The sequence below is a fragment of the Harpia harpyja genome, chromosome 8 (genome assembly GCF_026419915.1).
Source record: "Harpia harpyja isolate bHarHar1 chromosome 8, bHarHar1 primary haplotype, whole genome shotgun sequence".
NCBI classification, from domain to species: Eukaryota; Metazoa; Chordata; class Aves; order Accipitriformes; family Accipitridae; genus Harpia; species Harpia harpyja.
Genome location: NC_068947.1, coordinates 1837477 through 1853221, shown reverse-complemented (window position 1 = coordinate 1853221; position 15745 = coordinate 1837477). Strand labels below are relative to the sequence as shown.

The following is a 15745-nucleotide window of genomic DNA, read 5'->3' as shown; positions in this document are numbered from 1 at the left end:
TCAGCGGATCTTATGACAAATGAAGCACTAAATGGTTCAGTTAAAAAAAAGAAAAAAAGTAGGTGAAGACATGCCATTCCACCAGACATTTTGTAAGTAAAGCATTTGCTTTGAAAAGCAGACCAGGTGATACGGCAGCCACTGTCTTGCCCTGTTTTTCCATGGTTCGCTCCTCCCTCATACTGTGAGCCACTGATGAAAATTTCCTTGTAAATATATAAAATATCCATACCAAAGCAGCACGGGCTAGCCATTTACACTATAAACCAACAGGCTTGAGATCATATTTTTGAATATAACCAGGCAGTATTTTTAGGCAAGCTAATTCTGAGTTAACAGCAAAGCTCGTGCCTCGGAGGCAGCGGGAGGGAGACCTCCTCCCGGCAGACAAGGCACGAGACGCTGACGGTCCGCAGCCCGCGGGAGCGCAAACGCCCCGTCAGGTGCCGCAGGAGGGCTCAAAGGGGAGTTAGGGATGAAAAATCAGGTCGCGAAAAACAAAGGTCAGAAAAAGCAGCCATTTCATTAATCTACTTCGGTGTCTGAGCACGCACGGGCTGTGCCGCCCAGAAGGATGTCGAGCCAAAAAAACCCCCAACCCTGGCAAATGTTCTGGTTTCATCCAGAGGACTGACAGTGGATGTAGTAAGTTAGAAAAACATCCTCCTTAGTGTCCCAGAGGGTGCTGCGCTTCGTGCTATTCGCCAGCCTCATAAGGAATATTTCTAATGTGAAACATTACCTGTCATTTCTCATAGCTCCGCTTATTTAAGTCACTACCAGGCGCGCACACCTTTACTAACCTGAATAATTCCGGAGGGGAAGATACGGTATCTTAATGGTCTCTCCCTTGCCTCTTGGTACGGATAAAACTAACTAGGTGGTCAGATGACGGGACACCACTAGTGGTATCCTCGCTAAAATGGAAAGAGGCTGTCAGAAAAGCAAACCGCCCTATTAATTTCAGACACATCCCCATCAACTCCCGGGCGCGCAATCCAGGCTTTACGCCTTATTCATCCCGACTCCCGCGTTTCACTGTTGCTTAAACCCTGCCAAAGTGAAAAGGCACCCTATCCAAAAGGCAGAACCTAGAAGCGGTACACGAAGCAAAACCTAGAAGCGCTACACAGCGTACCACTTCATAACGCAGTGTTTAATTAGCAAACGCTGATCTTTCTGAGAGATACCACTTGCACTGCGCATTACAGCCCTCTCATTGAAAAGAGGCAAGCCTCCTTGTACTGTATTTCAGAATTTGAAATACCTGACCTTATTCAGAGTATATTTTTTACTAGTGCAAACTCCTTCCTGAAAGCAAATGCCACCTGGGATGTCCCACAGATATAGCTTTTTGGGCACAGTGTGTGAAACTCGTTGCTAGTCATGGGACTCCTTAAACCCATCTGTCCCATTTCGTGAAAGCACTGCCACCTTGAATTTCATTTCTGCGACTGGTGGGTGGGGTGGGAGAAACTGCTCTCAGTTTCTCTTATTATTCTCTTGCTGGTTCCTGATTTTTTTTTTACGGGGAAAAAAAGAAAAAACTCTCAGGCTCGGTACCTCAGCACAAGCAGACATTTGATAGCTCACTGACATCAAGAGGAGCTTTCCCGAGATCCTTCGCGGGGACTGGACATCTCTGAGCTGCAAAATGCCACCACCAGCTGCTGCTCTGGTCTTTGGCAAGTGCCTTCAGCGGTTTAAGGTTAAAAGCCACGTTTCAGAGACTGGAGCCTGAGGCTATTGTGTTCCTCTGGGACAGCGCTCACTAGGCTGGGTGGCATTAAGCATGGGATGCCGGGAGATGTTGCAAACCTGAACGCGGGCTTACGGTGATGGAGCAAAATGCCAGGGAATAGGTGTGAGCGTGCCCAGGCTTAAGGAATGTTGTGAAATCTTTTCAAGGTGACGCAAGTCACACATGGAAGATTGTTGCATCTTGTAAACACTCCAGGGTGGGTGGGAGGAATCAATGCAGCAAACAAATGGCCCCCACCCTTCAATTGCCCCAAAAGAACAGCCATTGATCTATTGAAATCTATTTAAGACTTTGTTATAGTTGTCCACCCTATAGAGAAGATACTCCAAAGTTATGATGATGGGGTAGCAACAAAAAAACTCCTAAACCACACGTCAGCAGGAATTACAGTACTTAGAGTGCAGGAAAAGGACAGAAAGCTTGCAGAAGCAAGAGAACGAAGAGGCGAGGAGCGATGCAGAAGGAAATGCTGCTGAACAGTGGGAAGACTGTCGAAGTGCTTTTCTATCCATATTCCTGAAGAAATCTTACAGATCCCGCCCAGCAGAAAGCCCCCTGGCACGCTGTCGCAGGTCCCGGGTGCTCCCGCTCCGGCCAGCCCCGCGGCACTGGGAGCCAGCAGCGGAGCTGCCCCAGCACTGCCTGGGCAGGCGACGGCACCGGAGACTCCCACGGATGCTTCTGCTCTCCAAAGACTTTCAGGGAGTATGGAAAAAAGGGGCAGGCTTTTCTGCGGCAAAGTTGGCGGGATCTACAGCCAGTTACGCTCTGTAGAGAGCTACTACCTGCCTCTCTCGTATGCTGAACCCTTAGTAAGTCCTGCGCCTGTCCCGCAAACCAAAGACAACTTTGAAAATGAAGGAACCACTATCAAAAATACTTCCAAATAACAAAGCAAAAAATGAAGCAAGCCTTCCTGGGACAAAACCCAGAAGTAGTCTCCCAAGAAGATCCTCGAAGTGTCCTTTGGCATTAAGTGGCGAAACCTGTTGAAACAGAGAGAGTGCAGACAGCGGTGGGGCCAGAGGGGAAGGGGTGACAGTGCCGCGATGCACGGCTGTCTCCTTCTGCTACCTCCCACTAGCAGAAGACAAACCTGCAGAGGCCCAACTCGTCCTTCACAACCGAATCGCAGAAACGCAACGCACTCTGCCGTCGCTATCGACCTGCTCCCCGTGTGCACGCTGCCTCTGAACAGCCCAGCAAGAGGGACGTTTGGTGCCACAGGTCCGAATGCTGTTTGCCATTTTCACAGCCTCAGGAGCAAACGGACGGACAGACTCAAGTATCCCACAAGAGAACCCTCTTCGATTACTAAGCAAGAGACCATTACAGGACGATGTCGATATGGAACATCTAAATGATTTACACAAAAGTCATTTTAATAGACATTAGAAATAAAACAATCCATTAAAGATTAGCAGTGCAATGTTAATGTGATAGAACGAGACAAAAAGAAGCAACGGAACACACAACAAAGTTAGGTCCTAACGGATAAACATAGGAAAGGACAACCCATATTTCCAGTTTACCACGATATATCTAGGCATTACAGCAGAGCTGATACACAGAACTATTTGCAGCGTCAGTAAAGTCTTGCAGTATCTATTTAAGGCATAAAGTAGTGATTAACAGACAGCAGATGCTTAGTTGTTGCAAATCAGTGTAGCTTTAGTAGAAAGTCAACAGAACTATGTTAAATTATAGCAGCTGGGGGCAGCATCTGAAAAACCCATGGAGCTCCTAATTTGTGGTGTGGTTATTTGAAAACAATTCTGCAAAAGAAGTCGGAAGAAACAGGACTGCATTTTACTACTTGATTTAAACTCAGGAGGTTTTAAAAGTGGGAATGTAAAAACAAAAAGCTGAGAAAACAAACTTTTGGCAATGACATTTGACTTGTACAGCAACAACTGCAAAGGAGCTGCATTCCTTTTCCCGCACAAAAAGCAATAGGAATGATTAAGCTTTAAAACACATACATGTACACACAAGAACACATATAATCATCCAAGAGCTCAGAACTATGTCAGGATCACAAATGTGTAAGGCAAATAAACACATTTAAAGGTTCATCTGATACCAGGTCAGGGAAGGTTCAAGGTGAGGTTAAAACATTTCTAAAAGGGAGAGGATTCCCCTTCTCCGGCCAGTTGCAATGTTTCGTTTTCCCAGAGCAATGGAGGTGAGGGGAGCAATGATGTAGCACGCACAAGGGCACCCATCCTCTTAGCGGACTTAGCAGTTATAAGCAAATCTCTCAGCTCAGAAACTGGATTTTGCACTTAAGAACACCACTTGCATGAAATCCCTCCCACCTTTTACTGGTAAGGGCACTGGAAAAAGCCAGCGTTGCAAACAGAACATTGCAGCCATAGCAACAAGCAATTCAACACTTAAACTTTTCAACAGACTAAACAGTATTTTCTTTCTGGTTTTATAATTTCATGGTCAATAATTCACCATGAGCACTTTACTTGTCTAGCTGGTTGTTAATGTCTCAGAAACAATCTCCTGTTAAAGCTTCAACCAAGAAAACCTTCTCACTCAAAGAAAAAGAAGAGTATGTGTATACAGGGAGACCACTTCAAAAATTAAACTTTTTTCTCCCTTTTTGGAAATTGGTATAGAAAGATGGAGAAAAGCCCAAGTTCTGGCCCGTTAAATCAAGCACTAGCCCTTTATTAGTATTGTACGCTATGAAATGTTACATCCAGGAACCCAAAAGTATTAAAATTGAGATTTAAAACACCTAACAACTTAGGCCCTGCAACAGTATCCCTGAGTAATGCCCAAACAGCACAGGAACTCCAGTGGGAAGTCTCCTTGACCCTTTTCACTGACTGTGAGGAATTCTTTTAAAAATATTTTCGTATTGCTAACAGTAAAAACCCATTTGAAAACCAAAATTGAAGGCTAAAAATAGGATAAAACATTCTGCATGGTTGATGAAATTTAACCCTGTTAATTAGACAGCTTCATTTCACAGTCAGTAAGAGTCTAATATTACCCTAATAAATGTATGGGTTTTTTGGCAAATGTCATGCATGACCGCAACTGAAATCATGCCTTTTTAAACTTTTAATGGCATCAAATTTAATATCTGCAGAAGAAATCACTGTTTTCCCCAAGTCAAGAGTTTGAGATGTTCAGAACTGATTGACTAAAGCATAAGGGCAATGGAAGACTGTTGGTGTCTCCCAAGTAGACTAAATAATGTCCATGTGAATTTTAATGCTCAACAAAGGTACTAAACTTAATGAATTAACTTAGGTAGGTAGTTAATTATCCAAAGCTTTCATTACCCTTTCCTATCTCTTTACCATTTTTATATTCCTTTACGGCAGTGAAAAAATTAAATTTGAAGGAACCAGATAGCACAGACCCTTTGAGATCTTCAGGGGTCATCCTGCCTTCCTTGCCACTTCAGGTAACTCAATCGCAGCAGAACCCCACAGTTCGTGGATGCAGGCTTTGTTGACTGACCCTACAACTTGGGTGTGGACTCGACTTTGCTAGCAACACATGCTGAGAAGCTCCATAAATGACAGGGAAGGACAGAGCGTGAAACAGACACAGAAATGTGTTTACACGTTCAGGAGGAGCGGGGACCTTCTCCAATCCCTGTTTATTTGGATTATTTTTGACAAGTAGCACTAATATCTATGGAGTTAATGTGCCACGTAAAAGACAGTTACTCAGCGTTACGATTTTTTTTAAGCCCCGCTGGTCACATAGTTGTTCTCTATTAAGTTTTTTGTTTGTTTGACATGTTTTTTTGAACTTCCCTCTCTACAAATCACAAGGTGAGGAACTGGGGAAAATACACTCTCTTTTTCAACTTCTTACGGCTTCTGGGCTGTCTTGATTGCTGCCCGCCTGGATACTACACAATACAGCCTGACCCTGCACTCCAGGATTTGCCGAGCGTTTTTCACAACCCAGATGGGGTTGGCTGGAAATCTTATTAAGTATGTCCTGAGATATACGTGTGTCAGTGGGGGAGGATACTGTGCAAGTGGAAGTGTGAAGAAAGCATGGAAGCAAAATCCATTTATAACTAAGAATTACTAGCAGAGGTGACTGGTGACCAGCCTATGGGGAAGCGTCTGGTGATGGCGAGAGGTCACGCAGCGCTCTGTCGGATTATGAAGCCTTATACGTAAGGCACATCAGAGAGGTGTGTCACAAGGGGGACCTGGTGAAACATGGGGCACGTTGAAAGACTGTCAGGTTTTCTCGATAGGAAAAAGGAAAAACAACCTCTGCGTTCCACGAACGGGACTCTTGAAAAGCCACAGAAATATCCCATACTTACTTTTATCTTCCTGGTTCTCTTCTGCTGCTTTGCCTTCCTCTTCCTCCTCCTCCTCCTCCTCCTCCACCTCCTTCCGCTGCGCTTCTTCGTGGTGATCGGCGGCACCGACCGACAGGCTCTGGCAGCAGTGGTTGAAGCCGCTATCCCGAGGCAGAGTGAAACTTCGGGGCTTTCCCCCGTTCCCATTCAGCACTTGCATCCGCTCGCCCTCCACGAGGGGGAAGGGGCCGTAGTGGTCTTGCAGGTGGCACTTCTGGGTGGGCAAGGTCGACTGCCGCCGGTGCTCGGGGGAGACCACGGCCGCCTCGGAGAACACAGAGTCTTCCAGCGGCAGCGTCTGCAGGTAGTGGAGTCCCGAGCTCGTCAGCGGCGTCTCGATGAGGTCCTGCCAGGAGCGCCGCTGGCTCGCCGTCTTGCGCACCGGCGAGTCGGTGGCGCTCCCCGCCGCCTCCGGGCGAAACTCCTCGTGCGACGACTGCGACTGGGAGGTCTCCGTGGACGAGAGTCGGCTGTGTTTCGGCTCGACGTAAGGGCTGGCGCAGCTCATCTGCAACGGCAGCCACGGAGCGAGCTTCAGATCGCTGTAGACCGACTACTTCTAGCAGTAGCCTAGCAGTCTAGTCTTACGAGAAGTAGTCTACTACTTCTACTCTACTAGTCTACTAGTAGTAGACTACCTCTAGTAATAACCACGTCCTTTTCATCGTCACTGATGGCACCCAGTCCAGTAACGAAGGCACGGACTCACCCAATTAACCCGCCCACATCCTAACTTTAAGGCATGCCCCTATCTACACATGTCACACCTGTAGGTCAAACACCGATACTTACACCTAGTGGGTATCTTTATGTTCCTTAGCCCTTAAAACAAGCCAACACGATTATCTGCAGAAAACTTTGCAGAATACGGCACCTCGGAAGACATAGAAGAGATGCGCCTGGTCCATTAAAAATCTTAAAAATACCACCCAAACGCGTGCTGTCATCCTATCCTGTTAAAAATTTATTTGCAATCGTGTTTGCAGTGCTTCAGTGCAGTTCAGAGATCTATGATTTTGGAAAATAAAGTATCGCATTCAAATTAAACATCGTGAACACTCTCTTTCCCCAGACTTTCCCAATTTTTCATTCCAAATTTTTGCCATTTTAAAAGCTATATTCAAGTAAGATGCATTAGTTAACACTGTCGGAGTATATGGACACGAAAACTAAAATTGCCCGTGCAGAATATGTTAGAAGTCCACACTCTGGTTTTATACCAACAGCTGCTTCAAGAAGAAAATAAAAACCAAATCCCCTTTTGTTCTAATTTATAGAGAAACCTACTTTTTCACAACCGCCAAACAACTGGTTATCACTGTTTGCGATATAAGACAGAACATTTTACGTTGGCATTTCTCTGGAAATTCAAAGTGTAAAGCTTCACAGCACAACTGTTGGAGCCTTAGAGAAGAGTCTGTGCTGTTACTGAGGTAACAACATTTTGTCAGAGAAGTCGATAAGGGGGCGGTGAGGGATTGCATGGATGAGTAGCGGTCCATCATGAATGAAGAACAGGAAGAAAGAATTCTGTAACTTAATCTATTTTGCGCAGTGAGTGGGATGATAAATCCATGTTCTCGACAAACCAGTGAAAACAGCCATGATGGCTGTTGAAGTTAGCGATGCACGTTACTGAACAAATGCCTTAAGTCAAGTACTGACTCAAAAATATAGCGGAGAGTGCCATAATGTGCACATGCACGTGCTTTTAAGCAGGAGAGTAGGTAAAAGTGACGCTTTATGTTGTCATTTCTGTAGACAGTTGCAGGTGACTTACCGAAGGAGGCCGTGGGTATGTGTCGTACGGGGGTGGTGGGCTGTCTTGTTTGGGTGTTGATGGAGTGTCAGCTTCCTCCTTATCACTCTCACTCCAGTAATCTACAAGTTACATACAGATCAGATCAAAAACTACCAACACATTTTGATACGCTTGTATATCAGAGACTTGCTTTCACAAAAAGCAACTGGAAACTCCATCCTTGGTATTACCAAGAGTTAAATTCTAGCAAATGCTGACTCCGGAAATGTTAGCTGCTGTAACTTGGAATTGTTTTAATCTAAAGAGGGAAAATTCAGAACGTTATGGGGTATACTAAGCCTAATGCCCCATTGCAGAGATATTAAACAACAACCTGCAAATGAGCCACAAATTTAACTCTTGTACACGCTTTATAAATACTACATGCATACAGAATACTCCTAATACAAGTATCAGGTTTTCAAGTACTTATACAGCCATAAAAATAATTATGTTTGGACATATATTGGCTAGAAAATACCGGAAGTATTTTTCAAACAGAAAAGATGAAAAATGTAACTTGCTAAAGTCTTGTTGACTGCAAATAACATTAACAAATGTAATTAACACCAACTGGCAAATCAAACAAGTAAGGGTTATTGCACACGTGACTAATTAATGCTATTTCTCTACCCATTCTCTCCATTGTAAACTACCAGTTACCCGAGCTTTTCAATTCAATCTCTAATAACAAAGAGCTGCGTTTAGGATAAGACAGAAAAACTTTATATCATGTATCTGCTTCATAAAACAGCTGCTGCCCTGTTACCCATGCAAGAACATAAAGGTGATATGGTAAGAAAAAATATGACAATGACATTTAAGCACAGAGTTCCAAAAGACTGATGAGAAAGTACAAAGGATGCAGATCTTGTGGGCTAAATTTAATGGGCTATGAGGTTTCATTTTGTCAGGAAACCAAGTCTTGGCCAAGCCCATTTCATACGTTTGGTAGCTTGGTCAAAGGGGAAAACACATGGCAGAATGTACCACGTGGGACTTTATAGTTATTTGGTTGCAAATATTTTTGAAGCAGAACAGCATCTAACTAAATGGATACTGGACCTTAATATTCCTTACAAAAGAAAACCACTTAACTGCCGACTCGACTCAACATGGATAACTGTAACATTTCTACCCATTGTAAGGCTTATGCAAACATTCCTGTTGGCACTTTGTTTCTGACTGTATTACCTTCTAGTATTTGGGTAAATCATTGTACAACAGGACACTTTAGCTCAGACTATTCACAGACAATTTTCACTTTGCCTAGTAAGCGCTCAGTGAACTGCATGACTTACTACTTTCTCTTTGATAGGTGAGGAGAAAAAGATTGATTGCTGCTTCATAAATGATCTAAACCAAAATTCCAAGCTGGCACAACATGTAATTTTGGCTTTAATGATTTTTTGTTACTATGATGATTATTGTATTGTATGATTAATGATCTACTGTACCTAATCTTCTTCAAGATTTAGAACAAAAACTTACCTTTAAATGACACCATCTTGAAACAGCTGTCCCTAAAATTTTCTGTATTTTTAGATTGTAGTAATGGTGGGGACAGCCTTATTTGTCTATTTAATTTTTCCAAGCAGAAACAACTCTGTTTTAACTCTGAGTCTCTTAATTTGCTTACTGCAAGCTTATAGCTGAGAGATTATCTTTAAACAGTATAACAAACAAGGAGCATAAATAAAGTTTTCATGACTATGAAATAAAATTTCCAAAGACTTTTGTCTCTAGAAATCTGCAGATAATTAGTTTTTGGTGAACAAAAGACTAAATCGGTGAAAATTCTTTTTTAAAATCACTCCTAGTTTTAAGAAAACTTGTTTCCAGCAATTCAAACCACCCGAAAATATTGGCATACAGGCATGTTTGTTCCTATGACAGCAAAGCCTAACGGCGCGACGTGTGGCAAGACGCCTGTCAGAACTGCATCACTCAGTGACATTTCTGCAGACCTGGAGCTCAACTGTTTATTCTGAAAGTAAAATTTAGCAGCCTCAGTGCAGGTTCCAATTTTGGCTAAAAATACAAAGCCGTTCTTGCTGTCAAATCCACATACAATAAACCACTGTATGATGACGCTTTTGCGCACCTTACCTCAGACAGGGAATTCTATTGGCAACCTACAGCTTGTCTAGAAAAATTCTGCAAGTCACAGGGGTCAGCTTCCAGATGAAATGTATGAAAATAGCCTCCCACCAATTTTTAAAAATGGTCTGCTTTTGGCAACCAACTTCTTAGAGTTTACCTAAAACGTGTATAATGCTATCAAAAAGTTGCTGTATTTCTCTCTGCAGATTTTGTCCAATTCAGTGACAGACAAGCTCAATGCACTGGGCATATCTTGAAAGCTTTCTGAATAAGCAATAGACTGCATATATTATTTATAAACTAACGCTGACCTGCCATTTGCCGATTAAATATTTTCTATTTATATAAGCTAGTATTTTTTCTCTGATTTTATATGACTGGAAAGTATATAACTTCTCCATCCAAGGAAGTCCCTTGCCATATTGCTAACAGTCATTGCATTTAATATGGAAAGTTGATGGTATTTTTATAAAACTGTTCTGTACAGAATGTGACATTTTATTCAGCAGTACACCCACAATTCGGTGATTTGTGCATCTCTGAAGCACTTGAAATATATTTATGCACTTTAGATTCAGAACCATTCAACTCCTAATTGAAACAGGTTTGACAACTACTGTTGAATTGTTTCAGAGTTATTATGAAGCTTTGCTGCAAAGGGCTGAACTGAACAGCAACGTCAATTGGTACCGTCACTGAATATAGAAAATTCCAGCTTCACAGTTTTTGTAATTGCAAAAATGCTTGAAGTGATAGAGAGGTTTTACTTTGCTAACTTGATGCCTCTGCTAATTAGGGACACTACTGAGCTGTTTAATAGCCCTTGTGCTGGGAGCCAAGGATAATCACCAGAGGCATAAAAACACTGTACGGCAGCGAGTTGGGAACGTGATACTGATTCCCACACTAACCACAACTAAGCAACACAAAGAGGATATAGTTTTACCTATCTGTATATGATACATCAATTTGAGTGAATGGCATTAGAGCAGTAATAAAGAGCTCTGTCAGTGCCTGGGATATAATTTCCATAGTAAGTGGGGTCTCACTAATTATTTTCAATAGGGAGACATTTTAATAATAGGTAACACGAGGCCTGAATGCACATGATCTCATGTCTAGGAGCTGGATCATCTGCTATTTTATTACTCAGTGATTGCTTGGTAGCAAAAATATTTCTCCACATCCATCTGGATTTTGAAAGGGGTATGATGTCTGCAATTGTGCACTTGGACAGCGTTAGCATAACTGTTCATACACCTTTTCCCTCACTGTCCCACACGTTATTGCAATTCTAGTGCCAAGCTGCTGTCAGTAAAAGTTTGAATTTGGCTTTGAATGCTAACACAGAGGATTTCCTAGAAGACTCCCAGATTCAGAGTTTGTTCACAGCCTCTTCAAGCAGCAACAGATGGTATACGGGTCCCTCCAAACTGGTTATCGTAGTGCTGCCTGGGGAGCACAGACTCCCACACTGATTTTGAAGTCTGGCGAGGCACCGAGAACACGACTGGAGGAACGCTGAGCACGCTGCCGCTATCCCGGGCTGTGCGAATGCCGAGGGCCTGGTGTTAGGAATGACGTGATGTGCCAAGGACCGAACCAGACTAAAACAGGGTGTGGGCAGCACTTCCAGGATAAGCAGCTGCACTTACTGGAAGACACGATTAGAAACGAGGCAACAGCAGGTACAACCTAGTTATGTGCGAGAACGACGGAACCCAAAAACCTTCCCACGCGCGCTGCTACCACCGAATCACAGCAGTGCGCTGTAAGCCACTGCTCTTCGACCCCAGGCTGATCCCTCTAGGATGCTCTGTGGTGAGGCGAGCAGGGTATGAATCACGGCAGACGTAATTTTCTGATGCTGTCTTTTAATCTTCTACCACCACAGAATATCCTACTCTCTTGATGTTTCTACCTGGCTGCCAAAGTAACCCTTGCTTCTCACCGGGGAAAGGAGTTTTTTTTTTTGCGCAGTGCCTCCCAGGAAAATGGCACGGCAGCAACACGTGGCAGAGAGACAGACACGCATCTTCCTCCTGACGGTATCAGACCAGAAGGTCAGGGCGAAGGCTGCTGTCACGTACGTTGGTACAGAATCATGACTTTGGGGGGCAAGAAGGACACCGCGTGGCAAATTCTGAAGCCTAGTGATAGGCTTTTGAACACAACTCTCCCTGAAAAATGGTTAGAACTGCAGTCTTTGTAAAGAAAAGACTAGATTCAATACACTGCTGCTGCAGCTCCGAGCTATAAGCTTTTTGGGCTGAAAGACGGAACCTTACTGATGAAGGCTGCAGAGCCACAGAATTAAAAAGTGAGGTTTTGGCTCAGTGGGCAGCAGGCAGACAGGCATCTGGATAAGCTCTGGATCATCATGACCCCTGCAATTTTCCGGTGCCTGCTGCCAGGTACATCTGTAAAAAAGAGCACGGATTCAAAAGCCAGCTGCTTGCCAAAACAGCTAGTTGGACAGGAACGCTTCGATGGATCCAGGTCACTGGCAATTCTAGGAAATAACCTCCCCAACACAACTGAGGACTGACCCTTTCTTCCTCCTGTCTGCAAACAGGATTTCTACTGCAGCAAACTAAAGCAAACTGACTTCTTATTTTATATATGCTGCTTTTTTAAACCCATGAAATATTAGACATTAAACAGGTGTAAAATGCTGTAAACCCGCAACAGGGCTTTAGCACACACCTCAATATAGCAAAAATAGTAGAAATCACAGAAAATTAAATGGCCTTAAAATTAAAGTCTTTAGGGGAAATCCAATTATGTCAACAGGCTTTAGAAGAATGGGTTTGTTCCTGAGACCAATTTCATGCATTCCTGCCCCCTGTGAATTCGAACACCAAATGCAATGTTGAAAAAATTTTTTTAGCCTGCAGATTCTTAAGTTTCTTCTAATAGGGGACACAGACTCCTTGGTACCACACACCAGAGCTTACTGGCAGTATATTTGCTGCTTTTAGCTACCTTCTGTGGCCTTCTCGGAAATAATCCAGTGTCTGTGGACCAGAATCTGAAGGAGCTAATCAAAACCCCTGAGAGAGAAGGAATTCTCTAAAGCAACAACAGTGATACAGATACGTGAATTGCTTTCGGATGACGAGAATGAGGCCTGATACACAGCAGGGAAAAAAGAACAGATGAACTTGTGATAAGAGCTGACAGAAGAAACCAAAATAACAACACATTACCTTGCTCTTGTTTGATCCTCTCTCTTTCTGCATAGCCAGCAGCAAGCATGTTAATTCTGTTTAGCCATCTGAAATAATATTAAAAAAGCAGTGATACCGATGCAGCCTTGTAATTTTTGGGTTCATTTCTACAAAAAACAGTCAGGACCACCTGAAGGAGATTCAGGACAATGTTATTTTTCATATTAGACAGCTGTTTTCTTTGATACTCTTACTCAGGGAGTCTCCAAAGATCTATGAATTTGCTGTTGAACAAATTGTTTTCACAGCAAAGCTTTTATTTCAAATGGAGAACCGCGTATGATGTCAAACATCTGTAAAATAAAGGATTTAGAGATAATCAAAGAACTATTAAGTCTGCTGCTCACAGATATGGCATCGCACCAATACTCCTGCTGTTCTGATGTCTTAAGAATAAACACCACTTTTCAGAGATTTAAGCAATATTTTAAGGCCTGAATTGGCAACTTAGCAGAGGAACAGAGCAGAAACCAGCAATAAAAAGAACAGGTTCACTCCCAAACAGACAGTGAGGTTTAATTATACCATTATGTGTTTTAGAGCTTACCTACAGTGCCAAGTACAAAGAGACGGAGGCATATCAGAATTGACTTTTGTGTTCGTGTCAGAGAAGCAGGGAGAGAAAAGACAGTTGCCTCAATGCAATTCACATCTAAGGCTTTAAGCTTTAACCTCAACTTAGACGCGAAAAAATGCTTCCATAAGCTGCACAAATTAAAAAAACCCCACAACCAGACTATTGCTATTCTCTTCTAGCAGGGCTGTCATTGCCAAGCACACACTCAACTGCCTGCAGCAGTGCACTGCTCCAACCTGCCCTCTTCCCCCGTGGGGCTCTCGGTGTGTTCATTAGCCAAATGTTTACACTAAATCAGGTCCTCCATCAGCGAGGCTTTAAACCACCATGACAATCTCCCGTGGTTGTCCATTCCACGGTAAACCTGGAATTACTTGCTCCAGTCACCCCACAGTCAGGATTTGACAGGACTGGTTTGCCAACCTACCGGCTTGCGATTTTACTGCTAGGGTACACAGAAGGACAACTGAAGTCAGGTTTGTGTTTTCTTCAGGAATGTGAAACCCCTGCTGCAGAAAACCGTGCCTGATGGGTTTTATTTGCATACTGTAGGCACAGAAACAGGCTGTAGTATTGTCTCAGCAGGGGATACGCCTTCGTAATCACTTCTGCATGCCAGCCTTCAAGACATTTCAGTGCAGGATAAGCAGGTATCAGATCATAAAATGCAGTTGCTCTCCTTGACATTAACTCCTGTCACTCTCCTTCCACAAACACTGACCACATGTATGATCTATAAATCATGTTAATGGTCCATAAATCGTTGTACATTGGGAAGAAAGCTAGAGATTCACTCCTGAAGTGATTACAGAATACTCCCACGTTAGCATACGATCAAAATTTCTGCCAGAAGAATAGAGAAGCTGAAGAACAGACTCAAAATTTCAGTTGTAATTGTTAGGAAGTGCCATACACTTATAAAAATAACTGGCACATAGGAACAGAAATCCAACAAATCACGTCTCCGACAGTAATTTCACATCTTCACCGCAGAAAGGTGACCCACTGCGAAGCTGTCTTCTAGGTTCACATTCCTGATATGTGAAGACATTCTTTGGGGAGTAAAGCTCAGCTGTCTCGACAGCTCTGCCAGCCCAAATCAGAGGCACCGCGGCAGGAACCTCACTCGGAGCACTCCAGCCCCGTGCTGCCGTGGGACCAGCAAAGGCCACGGACTTGTCTGCGTCCCAGGGTGAAGCGGTGCGAGAAGACAAGCGCCTGCTCTGTCAAATGGCATGGCAGACAGTGGAAGCGGCCCCTTTGCTTGCCGCTCGCCTATTTTGGGTTTCACGTTCCCAATTCAGGTCACGGCTCAACCCCTTTCGGCGCAGCCAGCCGGGAACAGCAACCTCCCGAACCCCTTCGGCTAGGGCTGCTGACCACGGAGTATTAGATGGTACACCTATAAAGGTTCTCCTGGGGAAAACTTCGGTCTGTCCCAAATAAGAGATAGCATTTTGTGTTAAGTGTGCGTGAGAGCGAGGTGACCAATTATATCATCAACCGCTTAATTGACAGTCAGCTGATACTGCTTACAGCTACGGTGGATGATTGTTTCCAGAAAAATGTTATTTCCTGAAAAGTATAATCTAAGAAGAACCCAGGAAATGTATACCAGTCTGAGAGAGAGACAGCAAACTGACTTCACATTGCGTGATTTTCTGCAGGTCACGATCTGTGTCATGGTTTGGAACGTCACCTGCAATGCCTGTGGGGTGAATGCGAAGGTACTGATGTGGTTGTAAGCCGTTAACAGCCATGGCTTTTTTGGAGTGGTTTGCTAGTTTAGAAACCAGAAGAATGGTACGGACTTCTTCTGCAAAGTTTCTGATATGTGGCTGCTAAAGGTTCTTCAGATATGGTTAGAATGCGTATGGTTAGAGAATTAATATTAATTTAATAAAGCATGGCTAGA

At 43.6% G+C, this 15745-nt stretch overlaps 1 protein-coding gene across 7 annotated transcripts in view; it reads right to left on the bottom strand.

The window, feature by feature from the left end:
• The window catches only part of CNKSR2 (connector enhancer of kinase suppressor of Ras 2), a 216179-nt gene that overhangs the window by 33750 nt on the left and 166684 nt on the right, over nt 1–15745 (bottom strand). For all 7 annotated transcript variants that reach the window (XM_052793909.1, XM_052793910.1, XM_052793911.1 and 4 more), the window contains 3 exons: nt 13233–13300; nt 7900–8000; nt 6081–6627 (listed from right to left, as the gene is read on the bottom strand). In XM_052793909.1, coding sequence (XP_052649869.1) covers nt 6081–6627; nt 7900–8000; nt 13233–13300 — 716 coding nt within the window. The remainder of the gene's footprint in view (nt 1–6080; nt 6628–7899; nt 8001–13232; nt 13301–15745) is intronic.